Raw genomic sequence first — 23,590 nt, 5'->3', positions numbered from 1 at the left:
TTTAATAGGTTTTCTCCGACTTTTTTAGTCTCTTAGCAAAAAGTTTTGCTGGCTGAAGATACATTTATTGCTTGCGCAAATAGTTTGAGCTTTCTCTAAGCCCTCCCTCCTAGAGTATGCTTAGGAAATTTGAAAACATACTAAGAAGAGTTGTAGTTGTTATGTTAAAACTGATGTATTTCTTGTCATGCTGATACAAGAACTAATATCACATAACATTTAATATAATAAAACAATTATGGATTAATTTCAGTGTTTTTGTCATATATTATGTGCATAGCCTTTTTTACTTTTGTCATAGGCCTAGTTGAAAACTTTAGCAAAAACTTCACTCACATTATTTGGTATTAGAAGTCATGAAGCCTTTGCTATTATGCAACTAGAAACCTCAAGAGTAGCACACACGTGCTCACGTTTAAAAGTGGTGCATCAGTTACAGCTTAATGCAACTTTATTTCGATAATCCTAAACTTCTTAGAGAAGCAAGCTTTTTAGCACATCTTTTATCTTGTTATTTGAGAGCACCTGCTACTTGTAATCATGTTACCTGTGCTCAATGAATAGCTAGGGAATAGCTATGACTTAATGATATTACAAGCCTCAGTAAAGAGCACACATCGTGATCTAGCTTGGTAAGCCAATTACAGTGAGCTAGCCTTTTATCAACCGTTTAACAGTGCATTAGGAAGGTTAATGGATTTATTCAGCATTGACCTGCAGATATGAACAAATTTTGTTGTTGTTTAGGTTTCAACAAATGACAACAGCTGGTCATAGAGGCAGTTTAATATAGTATTTTTAAACTTTTTATGGTATGTCCCAATATAGTACAGGATGTCAGTATTAATCTAACAATACATTGGTTATCGTCTGTGATAACATTGTTCACACTATCACAAACCCATCTGTGTTTACGTCAGCAAATAGTCCATGATATAAAGTTCTCATTACACAATATGGTTGCTAAAATGATGAAATAATAGTCCTGCATCAACTATCATGAGAGAAACTATAGGTTAAACAAATCGCAACAGCCAATCGCCTCGGCCAAAGTGGTGCACACTGCACAATGTTGCTGATGCTCAGCGAAATATTGAAATGTTTGACAGCTGTAGTGTTTCTGTGTTGCTCCGGCAATGTGAGTGGTTTACGGTGTACTTAGTTGACCAATAATCACCGGGAGAGGACAACCCTGACATACGGCTATTTAGTGTGAACCAGCCATTAGCAAACCAATTATTTGGTTCCAATAAATCAATCTCTGTATTCAAGTGATGTAAACTTTGAGCAAGTTAGATTTTTCTGCTCCTGACAAATGAGAAATAAATTTTCAATTGCCGGCTCCCCGTGTATATTTTATTAAAGCATGAACTGTTTGTTACCAATAAGTACTGGAACACTTTGAGATAAAGTGACTGAGTGAACAAAAAAGTTGGAAAATGAAAGAGTAACAAACCGGAACATTTAAATTGTTTTTATTAGTTTAGCTATCATGAGAAAATCTTAGCACTATTTATACTTGGATTATACAGTTAGTATGTTTATCAACCTTGAACTGATCGAACACATATTCTATCAAAGCATGAACTGTTTGTTACCATTACGTACTAAAACCCAATTAGAATATAGTTTTTAAATTGTTTAATACTAGTTCAACAAAAAGTACATTTTTAGTGTTACGCCTTCAACGACATTACATATAAACAAAATTACTATTAAAATACAATTTAGTGATGCCACGGATTAAGTTCTATAAACTGTTTTAATTATCCTTTTTATCGTACAATATTAAAAACAATATAATAACTTTTACAGCCAGCTTTCACCTGCGTGTAACTAATTAGTTGACCATAGCAATTATATGATGGCCAACCAAAATATGTTTGTAGACTAAGCTCTCACCTAAGGCTAAGATAAACAGATGCTTGCTTTATACCAAATATTCTCTCAGTATACTGAAAAAATCTTTATTTAAATTTTTTGTTGGTCATTAATAGATTAATAGACTAATTACTGTCAGCCACATTTCGATGAAAGCTGCCTAGTGAGGATAACTCTAAGTTTAAGGATATGCATAGAACTAAATAAATGTAAATGTTCATTGTGTTACTGATTAAACAATAGATAAATTTTTATTTTATTATTCTAGTAAGCGTAAAGAATCTAATAGCACCCATACTCAGTGTCAATAAATCCTCCGCAACTAAGATGCCACACACCACCTACCTTGGCTGCTATAAAACACTGTAGGTCTTTTATAATCCTGAGAGCATGAATGTGGATCTGAATGCTATACACTCATTCATGTTCATACCTACAGCACTGTATTTCCATTTCACAGATTTGGTATTGCGTACCATGCTACGAGTGCTTCAATGGACTGTCGCGTGTTGTGGATTAACGTGAGCTCTTTGTTAAAAGAATAAAAATTTTACGCCAAAAGTCATAGCAGCACAGTCCTGTTTTGCTTAGCACAGCTTTGCAAAATACAAATGAAGAATTGTGGAAAATGTTTAAAATGCGCGCCATTTTTGTGCATCATCTGCAAGTTCCGCTTTCACCTTTTGCAAGCATGAAACATTTAGTAAAAATATGTGAGTAACAAAATTTGCTTGATTAGCGAGTTTTTGCTATTTCCATATTGCATATTTCCATATTTCCATATATTCGCATGATGTAAACTTGCAGATTAACCGTGTGATAGAAACACTGTATATTCCTAGGAAATACAACAGCGCTGCTAAATAAGAATAAATAACCTCATGAACTTTGCCCTCTACTCTAATAGCATTTCTATAGATTAATACTGTCATCCGTATATTTAGAGCTGAGGAGGAAAAAACCTTGACCCAAGCTGTTATCATAGAACTGACACGCTAGACTTATGCAAAAACAAACTTTGTGGTAACAAGAGTCATACAAATAGATATCGTAATCACATGCGATTGACCAACATGCTTTAAATATCATCATATAATTGCTTTAGTCAGCCAATGAGTTACACCGTAGGCGTGAGCCGACTGTAAAAGTTATTATATTGTTTTAATATTGTACAATAAAAAGGATAACGAAAACAGCTGTTTGTACAGCAATGGTCAGTTTATAGAGATTACTTCTTGGCATCACTAAATAGTATTTTAATAGTAATTTTGTTTATATGTAAAGTAGTTGAATGCATAACCCCGAAAATGTACTTTTTTTGAACTAGTATTAGGCCTAAACAATTTAAAAACTATATTCTAATTGGGTTTCAGTACGTAATGGTAACAAACAGTTCATGCTTTGATAGAATATGTGTTCGATCAGTTCAAGTTTGATAAACACACTAATTGTATAATCCAGGTATAAATAGTGCTAAGAATTTATCATGATAACTAAATTAATAAGAACAATTTAAATGTTCCGGTTTATTGCTTTTCATTTTCCAACTTTTTTGTTCACTAAGTCACTTTATCTCAAAGAATAAAAGCCTTACAAACTGAAACAACAAAGATAAGATACAACCATCAACACTGTTTGCCATAGCGCATCTGTGCCTGAACAAAGCATGTAGACCAAGAGTACATTGATGTTGTTCAATTAATCATGACACAAATTATGCGATGTATTTAGGCGTGGACAGAATCTATCTCTAATAATTGCCTAAAATCTAAATTAAAATTTTAAACTTATTGACCTTACAACTGTAAACCCAAAAAGCCTCTCAGACAGTAAATGCCAAGTCAGCAAGCTTAGCATAACTCTCAGTGGCTATTGTTGTAGTGTACTTTTGGAATAAGACAGCGGGTTACCATTTGTAAAAAGTTAGAAGTTACACAAGTGATTCAAAGGGTGCCAGAGAGAAAATGAAAATGAGCAGTTGAGAGGTTAATAGATGTAGCTGGAATTTGATAGATTAGATGATAAATATTGCTGGTAACTAGTACGACCTCAATAATTGGTCTGGTTACATGAAGCGGGTCAGAGGTTACTGATGATAACGGGTCTATTTTGTCAAAATACACGACTGCGATAATGAAAACTTAGATATTGCTGATATATGATGAGGAGCTGATGCCTTCAAGTTAGTGGTCACTATTAGTATGACATCAGAGGTCGTTGGTATAAGGTCAGAGGTTAATGATAGCAAGCATCAAGGTCAGAGATTACAAATATGAAGGCCAAGACTGTTAGTCAGAGGGCAGAGGTTATCCCTATACAGTCAGAGTTGAAGAGCAGAGGTCGACTATGAGGTGAAAGGTTCCTTGTAAAAGGTCAAAGGTTACGATTATAAGATTAGAAGTACATGGTTAATAGCAAGAGGTCAGATATTATTGGCTTGAGGCTAGAGGTTAGTAGCTTAGGCCAAAGATTACTAGCTCTTGAGGTCAAAGTTTACTAGCATAAGGTCATAGGTTATCAGTATGAAGTGAGAAAAAGCCTCAAGCAACTTTCACTTACTCTGCTGCTTGCTATCTGCTCATTTTTGAATTCTGTTGGTTTCATCTTGCGTAGAATGTATTCAAGGTCTAGAGAGGTCTTCTTTCCTTTCCACTGTAAAACGTATATCAATTTTGAACAAAAAATACACTCAGTGGCTGTGCAAAGTGCTAATCAAAATACATGCATCCTATATAATTATTTATAAAATCTTTGCTATAATAAGAACCATGTCTGTTCGTCTGTCTGTCTGTCAGTCTGTCCTGTCTGAAGCCATACTAAGAGCATTAGGAAATAAGAGTGCACTGCCTGGGAATTAAACCGATGTTTTGCTTCTCAGCTAAGCATGCTTTAACTGCATGCGCAATTAAGAATAATTATGCACATAGTTATTACACAGGACTGCCAGTGTACTAGTAGTAGATAATATTGGAAAGTACAATTACTTCTCTTACATTTAATGCTCGAAAAGGGCAATATGTAAAGCCACTTGCTACATAGCGCGTAAAGCCACTCACATAAAACAAGCCACTTAAATTTTGAATGAACAACGTAAATGACAGAGGGCTATTCTTACAATATATGTCGAGCATGAGGTCAATGCGCTTTGATTTGTTTTCTGCAAAAGTGAAGTATTTTCATTATTTTTAATCTACATTTTTTGTCTGAAAATAATTCATGTTTCACGGTTCTTATCACAAGACAAAAATGATGTGTAGCATTAAAAAACAGCATTACAAGCAAAAAGGAACAGTGAGCACTATTTCCATTTTTTACATAAAGTAAGCAACTCCTAATTTGCCCATATTGCTATGCGTACATAAATTGGTCATCGTTTGGAGAAAAGGTTTTTGACTATTTCGCTCTCAATTTATATTTTCAGTGTTACATACCAAGTATATTCCAAAGTAATTCTTGTAGCAACTTATGTGTAGCTGCGCTAAATGGCATCTTAAGAGTTTGAAATCTAATAACTGCCATCCGACACCTAACGCTATTATCCCACATTTAATATCTTGCGGGTAATATCTAATATGATACCTAATATCTTAAACTACTAATCTGAAACGTAAAATGTGATATTTAGTATTATGTTGCTGTAGTAACGGTCTTTATACGTGTGACAAGTTGGAACTATTCAGTGATTGGTTGATCATAATACATAACCTCTACCGATCCAACATAATTTGAAAACTTTAAAAGCTGTAAAAAGGACAATTATTCTAATATAACCTTCAGTAAACTACCGATTAGTGTTACTTAAGGGAGTAGGATGTTGTCAAAGCAGCGTGAGCTCTGGATGCTCTGTAATTGCTAGCCCTGTTTCTAAGAATGTATCTAAGAATGTGTCTGAATAGGTAGGTTGATTTTTAGTGCTAATTTACTAGTTCAGTCTAAAGATGAATTTAGCATGACAAACTTCGATATGTTCATCATGTTATGTGCCTGCATAGGCATATGGCCTAGCATTTTATGTTTGTTCAAAAATAGTTTGCATTGCTTCTCTCTGATTTGTTAATTCTAAACCTAACATATCTTATTGCCCTACTCTAAATCTAGGGTATGTCGCATTGACTAATTTTTTTTGCAGCTATTACTAAAAATCCTTCACCTAACATTGCCCAGTTTATTTGACAATGTTAACTACAGTGAAATTAAAAATAATATTTAAAAAATATTTCAAATTCAATTTTTAACATAGTAAATAAATTATACATAAATATAATCTTTTAATAAATTAAAAATATATTTATATGTTAAAAATTATATTTATTTTATTTTAGTTTTTATTATTTTTGTTTAAAAAAAATACGTTTATTAAAAATTAAATGGCAATCCCAAGAAAGCATTGGCACATATAGTTGGTCAAGTATTGCCACTCAAACATCAATAAGGTGCCAGATATTGAGCATCTGTGCCCTAGAATATCAATCTTTGTACACAGCCTTTAACCAAGGTAAATTTTTACTCGAATAAAAACTAGGTCAGTCTGTCTGTTCGTCTGTTCATCTGTCCAAAGCCAATTCAATTTTGAAAAAAAAACTGCACTTTACAAGACTCAAACTCAGACATCCACATTAGCGATCAGGCCTACTACCATCTGCACCACTTGACTACCTCGGTGCAGTTAAGAATAATTGTGCACACAGTTATTACACTTGGTCATCTCTCACAGCACACTAGACTGCCTACTAGTAACTAGATAAGAAGGCACTGTTGCCAACCTGTTCAACACATGTCACCACATGCCAACACATGTCACCACATGCCAACACTCAGCTTTTATGAAGCGTATTGCTCATGCACTCATTAATCACTACTGGAACAATATTACACAAGAATAAAACTATTTCCTAGAGCGAGAAGTGCCATGTCTAAAACTGCCCTGCAGCCTTGACCTTTCGCACAGAAAAGACTTAGATCAGATACAAGCCTCCTATACTGGCAAAGCCTATTAAGGATAAACCTAAAGTGCAAATTTCCTAAACAAACAGTCCATAGTATATACAATGATTAGCCAGAAAGGCTTTCATAAATGAAGTTTGTTGCTGGAGGGAAGCTCTTGAGTAAACGAATCGTTTCCGATGCAATTCTTTGGCAGTGAGTCAAAGTTATTGTGTATAGTTTTCCTTAGGCAATAAATTGTAAACTCTAGTTTCCTTGTTCTTTAAGAACGAAGCAGGAAAAGAAGTCATGGTTACAAAGCACAAGGGAAATGTCTCGGTATTGCGTCAGCACTAACCTAACACCATATAGTCAACGTAATAATATTATAGTAATCGAATCTACATGAAAAAGCAGCCATTTGGAAGTGAGGTAATAAGTTTGAAGCAAACCATGGAACATAAAACTTATATTTTAAATAACGTTTAACATTGCTGCTCGTCAATGTTATTTTTTGTAGAATTTAGAGTTATTTTAGAGTTTAGAATTTAGAGTTATTTTTTATAGAAGCGACAGTTATTCATTTTTCAAGGACTTGAAAATGAATTTAAACAAAATTTTAGCAGATTGTACCAAACATTCTCGGTATTTTTTCATCATTTGTGAATGTTTTTGGTGCTTGAAGGGATCCAACTGCCAGGATATTTCAAGATTAAAATTAACAAAACTTGATCGCAGTTAAAACGATCAAGCGGATGTATGATTATGGCGTGTATAGTTTCAAAGAGACCGACAGAATAGTGACGAGTAACACTTCAACTTGTATGCAATAGCTGATATCAACTATAGCAATGATAGCAACTAGTGAAATTACTTCACACGTATTTTTCTTCCGAATATTTCAACCGGGACCAGTTTTTGTTGATTTTATTCTAGAAGCATACTTAATCTACTACAATTTTGTGGAAGTATATCTTTTGCTCATCTGCGCAACTTCATCAACAAGAAATAAAAATTTTTTAGGATTAATTAAAAGTATAGAATTAAGCTCCAGTTTTATTGCTGAATCTTATATATTTTATTACTTGTTTCATCGACCTTCTTGCTTGCGATTAATGCAAATCATTTAGTCATGTGAATCCAACATCTATAATATTTCCCACTTATCACAGTGGCGTATAGCTTCTATAATATTTCCCACTTATCACAGTGGCGTATAGCTTCTATATTTAATTCAAGTTTAAACTTACAGCTCTGAAGATGGAGTTTTTTGACTTTAATGTCTTTTTCTCATCTTTGTGCAAAACTGGAGAGCTGCTCAAATTTGTTTCTGTCGCTAAACTTCCCTCCGAACCATAGAAATCAGCTGAATCTCCATTCATTATGGGTGGGGACGGGTGTCTCAGTGCCTGACCATTGTGCAGGACTAGGTCTCCTGGGTATGACTGCGCTTCACTGCTATAAATGCCAAACAAAAGGTTATTAGTCTGTCACTCTAGCGGAATTCACAAATCTACAAACTCTATTGCATTGCCAGGTAACAAAGAATCAGGACCAATCATAATGCATCAGAACAGTTATAGCTAACCAACTACTTCGATGTGATTGTTATGGCCAATCAAATGGTATTGTCAAAAGTAAAAGAGAAATTTTTTCTTTCTATCTTCCTAAGAAGGAAATTATTATTTAGATCCACGAACTAGCTCTCATTTAAAAAATCGAGAAGAAGATAACATGCGTATTACCAAAAAACATCGCTATTTTATTTCAATAATCTTAAACACCTTGGAGAAGCAAGCATTTTAACACATCTTTTATCTTGTTATTATATTACCTAGTTTATCCATTAAAATCTAAGGAACTATAGGAACTAAATCATCTATTGCACATTATTCTATCATGCAATCCGTTTTTCTTGAAGTTTTACTAACCTCATGCATTACTACTCTGCTAGGTATCCTGCTTTATTTCATTCATCACATACACAATGTTTCCATGACACGCATGAAGCATATCATGCAGATTTAGAGTTGTGCGCCAGTTGTGTTAACACGTGAATTAGGTGTTTCTTTAGACAATCTCATGATGCGGATTGGCTCCAGCGCCTTGTCGAAAAAAAGTAAGGAATTGTACGCTATAAGTTAATAATTAATGACGCTGTTAGCAACGCACGTGTTAGCGACACAAACACGTGAAATTCGATCGAGAAAGTACGATGGAAGTATTGAAAATGTTCAAAATTGAATAGCTGGCCCGGTATTTTAATGTGCATCGTTCACAAGTGCTGTTTCCATTATACGCAAGCATGATGGATTCGATAAAGTTTTTCAAATCGCCAAACTCGCTTAGTTTGCCGATTTATGCCATTTCCATGTTAACTTGTATATTGGCTCAAATTTGCGAATCATTCGTGTCATAGAAACAGTAATAGACATAACGGTTGGGGCGTAAGTCATTCTCATGAGCAAACAATAATAGAGGCATCATTACACTCAACTATTATAATGTAACCTAATTTGGCCGAAGACTAATTGATACTCAATTGCTATTTAAACAAAACCGCTCTCAAATACTGTTTTTATATTAATTCATGACCTTTGAGCTTTGGTTTTGTTTTAGGTCTACCGCAAGAATAGACAGCGTGTGAATGTTTGCAAAACAAAAGAGTGATGCATCGATTTGCCATCCTAATAGTAGGTAAAACAGATACAAGGTTTGTACCTCTTTTGACCTACTCTGATTTAAAATTGGTGCTGGTGAAAGCTTGGTCCAGGTATTTCTTATAGACACATTCACTTGGGCTATTATTTAGGCTAAGTGAATGGGTTTATTTAGGCTATGGCAGTAAAGACGAACAGTTTACAAAGTTTTTTCATCTTACCCTATATATCTGTGATTAAATCTAGAGTTTTGTCTCGTATCAAATTTCAATTTAAGCTGTAACTTATTTTATGTTTATGGACTCACAAAAAACGTTGAAAAGTTTCTCTGAGATCTGATACCAAAAGCAAACACCCTAACAGAATTTCGCGAGAGCAGAATGTAAACAGAGTCGTAACAGAGTCATAAACCAGTGTTTTATGAACTATTTATGTTCACATGCTAATAGAAAGTCTTCGCTTAACTAGCTACAATGCAAAAAGACTACCATTGCTTAGACGATCTGAGATAACTAGTAAGACACAAAAAATGGCTGTGCAAGGAATGAGATAAAATATGCAAAAGTGTTTCATATTTTAATAGCTTTTTCACCATAAATAGGTGAACCAAATATTTGTTTCTTAGCCACTAGCCTGTGTACTAAAATATTTCTTAAACTTTTAAAACTATATGAAACAAGTACTACAGAGAACTCAATTTTGAGACTTGTTTGGCAGCTTATAATTTTTGCTAAAGCTCTTTACATTGTACATATTTTACTCAAAGCATCTCTAGGACGGTTCAACTATTAATAAAACAAATTATTTTAGTAGCATTCGAGCTTAATGTTGTAAGTTTTGAAGAACTCTACAACAATCAACAATACGGCAGTTAAACAAACCTTTCTTCTGCTGCTTGACTTTCATTGTCTCCAAGTTCCTAAAAAATTGAAATGGGTTACTCCAAAGTTTTGAAAAAGCAGATGATATGGTTTTAGACTAGCTTTTACAACATTCGTTATATACACACATACATATATGTACATGTATATACACATGTACATATATGTATGTAAAAATATACATGTATGTACATGTATATATATATATATATATATATATATATATATTTATATATATATATAAATATATATATACGTAGGCCTACATATATATACATGTACATTTATATATACACATATATATACATTTATGTGTATATATACATGTACATATATGTGTGTATATACATGTAGGCCTACATATATGTGTGTATTTAAATATACAGTCCTAAATAAACTAAATTAACGCTGATAAGCTATTGCTGTTTTATATGTGTCTGAAGTGCTCATGCTTTGAAGAACTGTGTCAAATGCGTTATGCTTAATCCCAATGCAAAGGGCTTAGAAAATAAAATGGTAATGCATAAAAATAAAAAACAAAAGCTTTCATAGGCTTAAAAACACTTTAGACAGTATCCAAAAAATCTAGGAATTATGTCTGACAAGACAAAACCGACATGACATGTCTTGCTTCTCTAAAAAGACATATCAATGACAGATGAAGTTTTCTGAAGAGCTTCAGCTTTGTCTGCAGTAGATACATAGACTGCTGCAAACAATATGGTCTTTGTGAAAGCCAATATAGGCTACTAAACACTAAACAAGCACTATAGCTCTTTGGGATAACTTCCCTGCCATATGAATAGCTATGCCCACAGTTGCCTGATCTCCTTAGACCAGTTTCTTTAACATATGCCCTACTGTACCAATAGTGTAGGAGATTAATTTCTGCTTTTAAAGGTGGTCAAACAAGAGCTTTCAATGTTCAAAGCTTGAACTAGGAAGAACAATCATGCTAAATGCCTAAGAAAAAATTGCTTCCAAACAGATTGCTGTCAAACTTGTTCAAAGCTAGTGAGGGTAAATCTCACTTTTTTCCTCACCGATGTATGCATGTATTTGTTAGCTAAAATAGCCAGTATAACAGTAAATTCCAGAATGACAATGAACTTTTGAACTTGCAATGCTTTTTAGGAAGCCCCCATTGACTTGTGTTTTGTTTTTAGTGAATGCACTTTTTCACTTTTTATTTTTACAACCATTTTTTGTTCACTAAGAATATTTTTTGGTTTTTATCCCTCTGCTGCTTGTTGCGAAGTTTGAATGCTTTTATTAAAATATCTTCCCTCTGAAACCTTTTGTTAGATTTTCTGCAGCTAGCCCTTTCATCTTCTAAGTGGTTAGATGCAATACCAGTGTTATGAACGCCCATCTCTTCGCGCCTCACGTGTTTGATGCATGAGTCTAACATAGCCCCGCTTTGTTCAATCCACGTAACTGAAGCTCAACATGTAAGATAATTAATAACATCTTTGTCTTCGCTCATTATTATTTGCGCAAGTATTTCAACACACTAGCTACTACCTGGCAGCGAGATCAGCTGTTATGAGTGACAAACAACAATAGCCTGAAGCTATTTTCCGCTTAAGGGCACTTGGTACATACGTCATAACTACCATTGTAGGCTAACGAAAAGAACTCAATTATGTATGGGTTATTAGCACATATTTGTAATAAACTATTGAAAGAGTGAAGGCCAAAAGCTGTTCATACAAGCTTGACATCACAAAAAAGTATTTCAGAATATTTTTGTGTATACAGACTGCAACAAACGAGTTAAAACTACTATGACCTAATAGTTTCACCTGTGATACTTTGACAGTGTTGTGTTCATAGCAATTGCGGTTAACTGTCAAATACTTAACCAGATATGCAATTCTTAAGCAATGAATATTTGTATATAACAATAACAGTGCATACCAAGAAATAACTCATCTCAACAGGAAATTTTTCTGCAACCAAAGAGTACTACTGCAACAAATCAGAAGCCGGATGAAGCTTATAATAAAATAAACAATATTATTCCCTACATGTTATGATGTCAATGAGGAATGAGAAAAACAACTGGCATCTCAATAATCGTAGTTGATGATTCACACACGAAAGAAGACAAAAAAAAAACTTTCTGCTAAGGTAATTACAAACTGCACGGAAAGAAATATTACTTTATCACCAATGCTATCAACTAAATGCATTATTAATTCATTTCTCATTTTTATGTGTTTTATTTTACTGGGCATACATCTGAAAACTGTTATCATTTATTGGATTTACTCTGATAAAGATTCGACTTATATGGATTTTGTATAGACCTATAAATATTTGTGTATATCTTTTTAAGTATTTATATATAAATTTTTATAGTTTAGATCAAGTTTATATATAGTTTTTATGGTGTTTTTGAGCTTACAACGTATTACTTCTTTTTTTTTGCAATTTTTCCTAAGGTCTTCATTGATGCGCATTAAACTTTGTGCTATTATGAGGTCATTGTCTTTATCATCAACCATTCTTTAGAAAATGTCTGACCAATCATAAGCATGCATTTGTAGTTTATGATTTAAATTTAATGAAAACACGATCGTTCTGCAACAGGTCAGTCTATTAAACTAACTATTGATGAACGATTTTCTAGCCAATGTCAAAGAGTTTTTTACCTCAAGCACGACAAAGAAGACGGCGATGCTAACTTTGAACGGCTAGGCTTTCTAAATACAGGAAACTGGAAAAAAAATTCATTAGGCACATTATTACATCAGATGTAGTATTTTTTTCAAGCGTTGAAGCAGCTTTCCTGCGTATTTTGGCAAGCGCTGCCACTTATTGGATCGCATGCTGCTTGCTAAAGTAAGTCATACTCCTTAACGCGTCTGTGTTATAGTTATGGCTAGTTGGGAGTCGTCTCAAAGGCCTAGATAACTAGTACGTATCAGAGAGATGGCCGTGGAAGGCTAAATAAAACAGTTTAGGGATTCATATCCTTGTTACTTCAATTTAAAAAGGAAGTCTTTTTTCCTAGCCTTCAACAACATTTGGGTGTCTTATTAGCTGTTTATTTGCGTCAAATATCAAGATGAACGATCAACAACTCGCCCCATGGGTGCTTTTGCATTCCCCATGCATAGAGGGTAGGCATGGGGGTTTACATACGACATTTAGATTCCAATTGCCTAACTTTCACAATTGTAGAAGATTTTTTGCAGAATAGTGCGTACTTTGTTATGGGCAGTCCTTGTTGGTCAGGCTATGTGAACCTGCTACCGATAATGTATGTAATCCGGTACCACCTGTACATCGGTCTGGCCGCCGTTGACTAAACAGTCAACTCCAATACAAATGGGGAGAGTTAGCTGGACACCCTTACAGAACAAAAAACAAACGGCGAAGATAAACAAACCTCTTTATCAGCCAGGCACTGCAACAGGATTGAAATGCTGGCATGTCTTGACCTGTTCTTGCCCATTGGATACCATTTCATTTTCATAGGAAGAGTGAATCTAGTCCAGCGAAAGCCAGAAATCACTTCAAAATTTGTACGCAACTCTATGGAACACAACCATAGAGTTGTCTCGAATGACTGCCAGAGAGTTGGTGGTAGACAAGCCTATGCTTCTTGATGTAAATTTAAATATTCTAGCATGAGATCCTTGCGAATAGTTTATGTCGAAGGCTATGATATCCAATCACTTGTGCAATAGCTAATATGATCAATCAAGATTCAATAAAGAATCAACAATAGTGCAATCTAGGCAGTTGCATCGTATGTGCTATGTTGAATTGCGCTGATACTTTTGTGTGTCGTAATACATGCCTTGGACTATATAAATTGCAAAAGCTGCTAGAATGTGCTCGCTAATAATTTGTTTAACCAATTAAACGCGTTTCGTCGACGACTTCGGTGTGCATGCACAGCCTTGACAATTCTGTGAATTTCAGCTGAATAACTCTGGTAAAAATCGGTGCGGGTGGCCGTACCTTTAGTTCTTGAGGTTACAGAGTGCAACGGAGCCCTCATCTTTGACAGCTTTCATTTGTTATGAGCAAGCATAGCTCATTCTCGAAAAGGATATCAGGTGTAGTATGTTTTCATCAACAGGTGCGGCTCGAATATTTAGTTTTAGTTTAGCTTTAGTTTTACAAAGTTAGTTTAATTTTAGTTTTAGCTTTAGTTTTTTAAAATTATCAACTATATCGTTCAAGCTTGCATTAGCTCCGTCAGACAATGTAAACTTGACAGCTACCACAATTCTGAATGCAGCCACCAGACTGAACGCTGCCATGAGTTAAATATAAAGCCCAATGAGATTACCGCAAACAGAGAATCTGGTTAGCATGTTTGTTATGTAGTCTCTACTATGGTTACATAGCCAAGTAATACTGGTTGCTTCACATCCTTTGAGGGCAAATAAACAGATGCAAAAAGTAAGACAATTCTATTTTAGCAATAGCTTTGCTAAGATAGAGTGCCAGTCACACGATAAACACATTTGACACCAACTCCTGACATATGAGTGACACTTGGATGCAGGTGTTTGTTTTAGGTGTGACGCTACACATATTTGACCCAGATAAGCTTCACACCAAACAAGCTCTTAGTTGACCTATCATGTATACTTCGAGGAGATGTGATGAGAGCATTTTTCAGTTTTTACTACGCTCTTTCCTTTCTATACTCTTGTTAAAACTATATAAAGATTTTCCTTCCTTTAGCTGTGTTTTTTAACATTGCGTATCCAAATGCATTTAACAATGAATTTTTACTGCTGCTCCGTGACCGAGGTGACAAATAATTAAAATTAATCTACTTTTGTTATTAGATCTATTTTGTCAAAAAATTAAATGGATCCGCTTCAAGTTTAGCCTATTTTATCAAAGTTCCAAATTGCGGCTGTTCCAATTCTAATGTTACACAGCAACTTAAAGAAATCCTACAAAGACGTGAGCCACTAATAAATGTTAACAGGACCTGTGAAGGTCATTCTTAATATGACTATTAAGTTTAGAGGGTGAGTATCTGCATCTGGAGATTCTGGTTTCAATAATTGTTGCATGCAAATAGTTCCTCAATTGCTGACAAAGTTGTCCTCACGGCGATTATTCGTCGATTATGTGTATTGTAAATCGAAGGCTTGGTCGAGGCAAGGCAGATACTTCGAAAAAAGTTGCAGCTGTCTAACTTTCCTGATAGTTTGCTGAGCATCTATGGCTGTCTGTGCAATGCGTATCACCCCGGCAATGGTGATTGTCCGTTATGAATTGCTTGATCCGTATTTTTTGTTGTGAAAGTTCCTTTTTGGAAAGCATTTGGTTGTTTTCGCGACAGCGTTGTAGGCCCTAAATGCCAAAACTATGCTGGAGAATATTTGCTGATGTAAATGTGGATAGGTTTGTGATAGCGTGAACACTGTTACCACCATCTATCACCAAAGTATTGTGTGATTAACACTGATATACAGTGATGTAGTGTGAACAAGCCTCAGACGAGTTCAGACAACTTCTGTTATCACATATGAAAGGTCACAACTGGCTTGCTCCAATATCAATTCAGAAAGATTTTGCCACTTCAATTGTCACCCTGCCAACTGTTCACAGCTACTGCCACTATGCCATGAAATAACATGATTATTACTTATAGCATGAAAGCAAAAGAGACCATTAATATAAAACTATAGTAACTTTGCTCATCATAGACATAGATAGAGCGTTGCATCACAACTTTTATTGCATAATTATGGCTATTTTTAAATTATGCTACCAAGCAAACTTGACTTGAAATTCAATCAACATTGTTTGTTTTGTCATATTTTAAAGAAAACCTACAAACTGTATAGCCTAACTTTGAACAAACGCCTATACCTGAGTCAGCCAATACTCCATTTAGAAAAATGCTTAAATGCTTAAAATGCTTAAATTTAAAAAAGTTTAATATTAACTTTGTAATCGCTGATTTATTTGTATTTTCGCAGTTTAGAGGCTCTTTGCCTTATTGTAAATGCAATGAATGATATCACACCATCTCTTCACTTGCTCCTAGGCTCCACATCGTCTGCACTACCCGCCCCATAATAGCGATAACAGTTCAGAATTTCTAATATGATTAATGGTTACATTGAAGACCAACACCCATTACTAACCACACTATAGTCAATTACACAAGCAATCCTTATCACCAGGGACAGCTATCTCTATAACTACACATATTGGTTACTCTGAAGTGCATTAACTCGTTCATGCTCTTAACTTTTGCTACCGGCATCAGGCCTGCTGCCTAGTTTTAAGTCTTACTGAAGCAGGAATAACATATAACATAATATTACTTTATATACTAAAATAAAGGATAATGAAAGAAAACACAGTATAATATAGTAACACATTATTCAGCATATATAACATTATTAACATATATAACTTATTTACATATATTATAGTTATACATTTTATTGTTGTTTTATTTTTGTTATATGCCATAATTTGTAAAACCATTTTATTTGGAATGTAATTATTGCCAATACAATAGTATATATCATTTATATACATATAGTCACCCAATATAGTATTTTATGATATAATATAGTATAGCCTATTTATCTTTTTCTCGCAGTCAGTTGAGGTGGCAAAGACTGTCTCTGGTTGTGGCTTATGTATGATAGCAGATGTCAAGTAGTTATCTGCCATGAGTTTGTATTGATTTGCCCCCATTTTAAATTCCCCTTCGCTACAAGCTTTATAGTGGAGTCAAGGCCTCCGTTGATTTCTATGTACTATGCTATATTACTATATACATAATAGCGTATAATATAACATTATATATTATACGCTAATATAATATGATCTAGTATGCTATAAAATATAATATAAAATATATTACATTAAATAATATAGTCTGATATAAAAAGTGAACAGGCTTTATTTTAAAGCCTCGAATCTTAGCACTCACCAGTGTAGGGACGACGCATGACCTCCGGCCTCTATTGTAAGCTTGTCTCGGGTCTCCTTCGTCTCGGTCCATCCTGTCAGCCGCTGCCTGAGCATAAAACTCCTAGAAGGAACATTGGCCAAAATAATTGAAGTGAATGAAATGACTCTGTCCGTAAGCAGCCACTGTGCGTAAGTAGCCGCAGTTGCCCTTCTATAATTGAAAAATGTTTCTAAACAAAGAGGCATTGTTCCTATCAGTGCACAATTGTGTGCTTATCAAACACGACGTATCATGGGTGATATTACGTGAGGAAGTATATCTTGGTAACCACCTTTATTGAGTTCTTTTTAGTTGCTTCTTTGTGCAAAAATGCACAGTTCATGGCCTTCTCACATTACAATAGAATTGTTGAAGGAAACAAAATCATGCAAAACAGCCTACGAAGTAATTTTCTTTCAGGAAAATAAACTCAGCAGGTGAGAATTTTGATATTTTCTTCTGGGGTAGGTAATTGGTTGGTGAGGAATGGTCAAATTTGCTTGGCTGAGTATCTGTCATTCCAATCATGAAAAGAGCATCAGTTTTGTTTTTTATATATCTCAGTATTTTATGTTACTGTTAAGCTTTGAATAATACTATTTCACTACTACGGACGTTTACAAGACTCTGGTATCAGAGCTGTATAGCTTCACAGAGTCCCGCATCAAAAAATGGAAACAAACACGCTTGTTTCCAAGCAAACCCGATCAACATAGCCTACTGATCACTAATGTAATATTCTTACCTTGTTCCCAATACCGCTCTTTTTTGCATTTATTTTACTTAAAAAAAAAGAAGTTATTAGTAGCTTTTGTAGGAAATTTGGTCCTTTTTCAAATGGTGTATAATACAACAAACAATTTTAAAATGATTGCCAATGAGAATAATTTTTGTTGGTTAGTGTCGTGGCCTCTCTATTATAACTTATATAAAAAAATAGTGGGCATGGCTGGTTTGTTTGGAGCCATGCGAGCTCCGATATACGTTTCCGTTAGCTGCGGAATTTTGTGAAATTGTACGGCTCTGTCTAGTATGATCACTACAGACATTGGTAATGCTCTGGTAAGATCACTACAATTACTGTTTAAGAATCAATCACTGATCAGAACAAAACTTCATGAACTGATTACTACAGTCAGATCTCATGAATGCTATGGGTCAACAGATATATTACAAAAGCACGCTTTAGAAATATCACTGATGAGCTGACTTAACTTTGATCATTAACAATAGCTATATGTTTACCAGAAAACCACATAGCATCATAGTTTTGGGTTGGTACTTAACCTTTGAACCAATTATAACTTCTGCATTAGATTCCTTACTAAGTCCACACATTCTTCTATTTGCTGAGCCTGTTTTAAAACAATTTTTGTTGTAATTGGTACCCTGGAAGTTTGGTGTACTATGATAGATCCACGGATGTAATACTTATACATACAATTATTTCAATATGTGGTGAGGCAGTTGATTGGCACAGTTAGTATAGAGTGTTAGTCTTTAAACCTGAAAGTTACGAGTTAAAATTCCATTGAAAGCAATTTTTTCTAACCTCCAACTTTGGTTTCAGAAGGAAGGAGATGGCTCTTATTATAGTAAGGAACTTTTTACTTGGTTCTATTATGATAGTTTTGCACTACAAATTCTCTTTCAATAAAAGTATAACCAAATGAGTTGGCTCACTCCAGTGGTGTTTCTGATAATTTTTCTCGCGTGCTGTGCTCCGTCGGGTACAGGACATTCTAAGCCTGGACCAGGCCGAGCGAGCCAAATGGGAACAGTTAACACTCAGAAGACATCATCTTTCATATCAGTGTCAAACATCAACTTGTCTAGCCACTTTCTTAGCCTGTGCTCTTCTGCTGATACAACATTCCACACCGACTTTCAAGTTTTCCAAGTGGCGACTACATAAACTAATGTTTAGCGTCAGATAAATATTACATAATATGTAAAATTTATCGTTATATTATAACAAAATATTTATTGTTTATTTATTGTTATATAATAACAAAATAATATTTGCAATGAAAATCATTCATGCCTTAACAGATACGCCATTGTTGAGCATAGAAACAACCATTAAGAAACCAAAGAAGTCAAGAGCTTTTCGTTAGAGTGACACATTGATAAGTGCTCACAAGTGCGCTGAAACCTCGTGGCAATCTTAAGGTTCATAATGATAGAGGGATTGACAGTTGCACATTGCAAGGTCTAATTATATACCTATTCATAAGCTTCCACAGATGCCCAGCAAATACTTCAGGTAAGGGATGTATAGAGTCCTCAGAGCTAGCAGGGTTTATCCTTTACTCATGGCTACTTAGAGGTTGACTTGCAACAAAATTCACATTACAGTTATTTGATATGAAAAGACTCACCATGTCTTACTCTGTTGTGTTGTAGGTGCAAAATATGTGGAAAGGTGATTATGAGCTCTTAAAAGCTCAAAAACGAACAAAAAGTCGCAGCCACGCGAGACCGCCGTAGTTTGGATTCTCTTTCCAAAACGGCTCAAATGTGACGCAGTTGTGAGAGATGGTTTCTGTTTACACTTTTATGCAACCTTATTCGTCGAAATATTTTCACAAATATACTTCACGCATTCAATAAAACTATGTCTATTGTTCCTACGCGTCTGTTTTATCGTCATCGTAATGCTGTCACTTTTAGCAGTGATATCCTATAACTTACCGTAAAAATTCGTTTAATTTTTTAGCCTTATATTGAAGGAGTACATATCATTGTCTGATAATCATGACGAGCCTGTTGGCCACTTGTGATAATCGAAAAGTGCTGTAGAAATTATTTGCGAAGTATTGGGTCACATGATCAGATTACGACTTGCCGATTATACCAAACCGAACCAAAACTGTAAAGTAGCGAGCATCTATATTTGATACGGGTCCTCGGTAAAACCCGAAGTGTTTGTCATAAACTAGTGCTACGATAAGTTTTATATTGAGCTTTTTATTGGCCTTTCAATTCACGTGAGAACATCACGTTACAAGACAATAGACAAATTTCACGGCTACGTCATAGAATTAAAGAGATTCCAATCTATGGCGGCTTTTTGTTTTTGAGCTTTTAAGCGTTTGTAATCACATTTCCACATATTTGGCACCTACAACACAACAGAGTAAGACATGGTGAATATTTTGATACCAAATAACTATAATGTGAATTTTGTTGCAAGTCAACCTTTAAACTTCCATAACTTTCACTTCGATCCATTCTTATAGCACTTTATTATTATAAATATATTTTTGGTGTTGTATGTTTATTTTTATTGAGCAGCTCAAAAGGTGTTGCCGTGTGATGTCAGAAACGCAAAACAAATGTTTATCCAGGAAAGACTTGAAACTACCAAGTTTATGCATACATCTGATCTCTGATGATAAAATATCAAATGAATAAGCAATAAGATCGTTGCGTGCATCCTTTGCTAAGTACAAAACAAATTCATCACGTCATGGATATCTTTCCCTTGAGAATTGAAAAATATCAATGATGTATGAAGGAGTTAACTATTTAGTATTTTGAATCCAACAAGGATAAAAAAACAAGTTAGCATATTTGGCTGTAGGAGAACATCCACTGTTCTGTTCAATCATTATTATCTAGCAAGCATCAGTTTCTCAAACATACTCAGTGTAAATTTCTTAGGAGATTGTATGCCAAGTTACATGAGATACATTCAATTATCAAAACTCATACGTATGCAGCGCATATCTTGACATCCTCTACCAGGTTATATTGATTTACTCATGTAAACATCGGGTTCATCTTAATGAATCCAAAGGGAGTTACAGTCTCAGTGAGCTACTAACAATTTTCATTTTAGATCTCCACCCATAAAGTATCAGTGAGAGTGTAAAGGCTGTTCAACTTTTTTGGTAAAATTCTAGAACTGGTAAAATATTTCCATTTTTTACCTCTGAGGAATAAAGATCTAAAGCAATCAATTAAAATGTTTTGTTTAATCCCTGTACAATTTGCTTGCAATTGAATGGTAAGTCATACAATATAGGAATTTGGACTAGATACAGAGATATTGGCCAGAAATTATTTTTCCAAACTTTCCCTTTAGCTTAGGGTAACTCTTTCTGGCATGCAGTAGCTCAAATGGTTTGGTTTTTCACAAATTCACTGGTAACGAAAAGAGAGGATGCTTTGCTATCTAAAATTTATTGTGCAACTAAGATGGTGGAAGATGTCACTATCTCATTGGCCACATTTTAGCCTAACATACCAGCAGCAGGAAAGGAGCTTCAAAACCTATGTGACTTCTAAGGGTTATAAACTATAGTTCCAAATGTGCTCTCTAATTTGGGAACGCTTTTTTGACTCGACAGTTAGATACGAATAGAGTCTACATAAGTTGCTTTCTGTGTTAAAATTTAACTTTCTTTGAAGCTTCATAAAATTTCTGATGACTCTTCCTTTTAAAGGTATGCGCCAAAGCTATTTAATACGTGAAGCTTCACTAAATTAGAGTTGGGCTAATGAATTAGATGCAACTGCAGGTGGTTGTCTTCAAAGACTTAATTTTACTTTGCCTCAGGGTTGCTGTTGATTAGGCTACCTTGCACTCTGAATATATAGCTAAGAGAAATATTGATTGAAGGAATGTTTACAAGCCATTCAGCTTCCGGTAGAAAAAATCCTACTAACTCACTGCAATGTCTTTTGAAACACGATGATGTCAGAAGTAACGTTTTATTATAGAAGCGATGTGAAGGAGAAGAGTGAATTCATTCCTATTTCACTCCGTTTACCTCTTTGAAGTCTCATCTTGTATATACAAGCAGGTCCCCTGATTATAGACCATATTAACGACTTTCCATCTACTGTGAGGCACATGGAATAGCACAAATCCTTTTGAACTGAATATCATTTTGAAGCTTCAAGCTTGTAAAAATCAATGAAAAAAACAAAACTCTAATAGAATAAACCGTTTTTTCACACTTTTTTAAAAATAAGTGATGGTTCAGAGATAACTGATGAAACAATGACTGCTGTTCGCAGAGTCTTACGGTGTGTATATTATTATATTATTATATATTATATTATTTGTTATGAATAAACGATAAATAGTTTTAGTGTGAAGACATTGTTGCTGAAGAGAAGATACTTTTTAGCTGTATTTATTTTTGATCATTGTTACTAAGAATGTCAATCAGTATGTCATAAGAAACTAATGTTTTGTTGGCAGCCATTTTTCATTTTTTGGTCGGTTAGAAATGCCATCGATAAAATTCCGATCATCTTGAAACTCTGGAATTAGACTAGAAATGTATTGAAGACAAGTCGATCAAAATCTCGTAGCTCTGTGTTAAGAGCTGAAAAACAAAGTGAAACTAGATGATTGAGTTCATCCAAGAGTAGTATTAGGTGGGAAAACACTCTCCTTCATTATCTTGGGTTCAGGTTTCAAAGTGTTATTTTGCAAGAAGTTTTTTGTGCACTTTCTGTGCATCATACACAAAAACCCTAAATCAAAATCAGTTTTTATTTGATGTGTAGTAATACTCACCACAACTACTTGAACCGACCCCATCATCTCTTCTGAAATAACCGTAGGCCTCATTATATGTGAGCGGCTTGAGAACTCGTCTGGTTCTTCGTACTTCATATCGCAGTCTTCGCTAAAGCTTTTTTTCACCTTTTTATGGTTTCTCGTAAGACTATTTCCGTGTCCTAAAATCCTGGAAATCTTCTTCGTGATGCTAAACTTTCTTTTAATCCTCGATTCCTTCTGAGTGCCAACTCTTTCACATCTGGTGACATGAGATTCAGATGTCTGGACAAAGGGTTGCCAATCGCCTGCATGTTGATATGTATCTTCATTATTCCTGTTGAACATGGACCCGTCTAAGCTATGAGATCGGTAGAACCCGTTGCTGTACCCCGTGTGTAGCAATCCATGCATTTTAGTTGTGTCTTCTTGTGATGCTTTGCTGGTGTCGGGCAGTGCTGAAGAGCTGAGATGGTGTGGGTAGCATCGGAAGAGCGAAGGAGACATGCTGACTGAAGCTGCTGATTCTATGGGTGATGAAGGAGATGTAATTTCCTGTGGAGTCCACTGCCTCCTAATACCGTAATATGTCTTCGTTGAAAATCCAGTAGTAAGTGAAAGAGTAATCAATCCTACATTCTGTGATTATGTCAGCAGCTAGCTGACCTCTGTATCTAGGTTAGACTATAGTTATTCTGCTTTGTGCGACAGGGGGCGGTCAATAGCCCCTCACCCGTAAGAGACCCAGTGGAATGTGCTTTAAAATTAA

General features: G+C 34.9%; 1 protein-coding gene across 1 annotated transcript in view; it reads right to left on the bottom strand.

Moving 5' to 3' along the window:
• LOC137390124 (pleckstrin homology domain-containing family G member 6-like) overlaps positions 1 to 23,387 on the bottom strand; it is a 32,574-nt gene extending 9,187 nt beyond the window's left edge. The window contains exons 1-6 of the mRNA XM_068076389.1: positions 22,840 to 23,387; positions 17,283 to 17,384; positions 10,346 to 10,383; positions 8,044 to 8,262; positions 6,620 to 6,657; positions 4,441 to 4,526 (exon numbers count right to left, since the gene is read on the bottom strand). Coding sequence (XP_067932490.1) covers positions 4,441 to 4,526; positions 6,620 to 6,657; positions 8,044 to 8,262; positions 10,346 to 10,383; positions 17,283 to 17,384; positions 22,840 to 23,328 — 972 coding nt within the window. The 5' untranslated portion in view covers positions 23,329 to 23,387. The remainder of the gene's footprint in view (positions 1 to 4,440; positions 4,527 to 6,619; positions 6,658 to 8,043; positions 8,263 to 10,345; positions 10,384 to 17,282; positions 17,385 to 22,839) is intronic.
• Between the last annotated feature and the right edge of the window lie 203 nt (positions 23,388 to 23,590).

Source organism: Watersipora subatra, chromosome 3 (genome assembly GCF_963576615.1).
Source record: "Watersipora subatra chromosome 3, tzWatSuba1.1, whole genome shotgun sequence".
Lineage (NCBI taxonomy): Eukaryota > Metazoa > Bryozoa > Gymnolaemata > Cheilostomatida > Watersiporidae > Watersipora > Watersipora subatra.
This window is presented reverse-complemented; position numbering and strand designations above follow the sequence as displayed.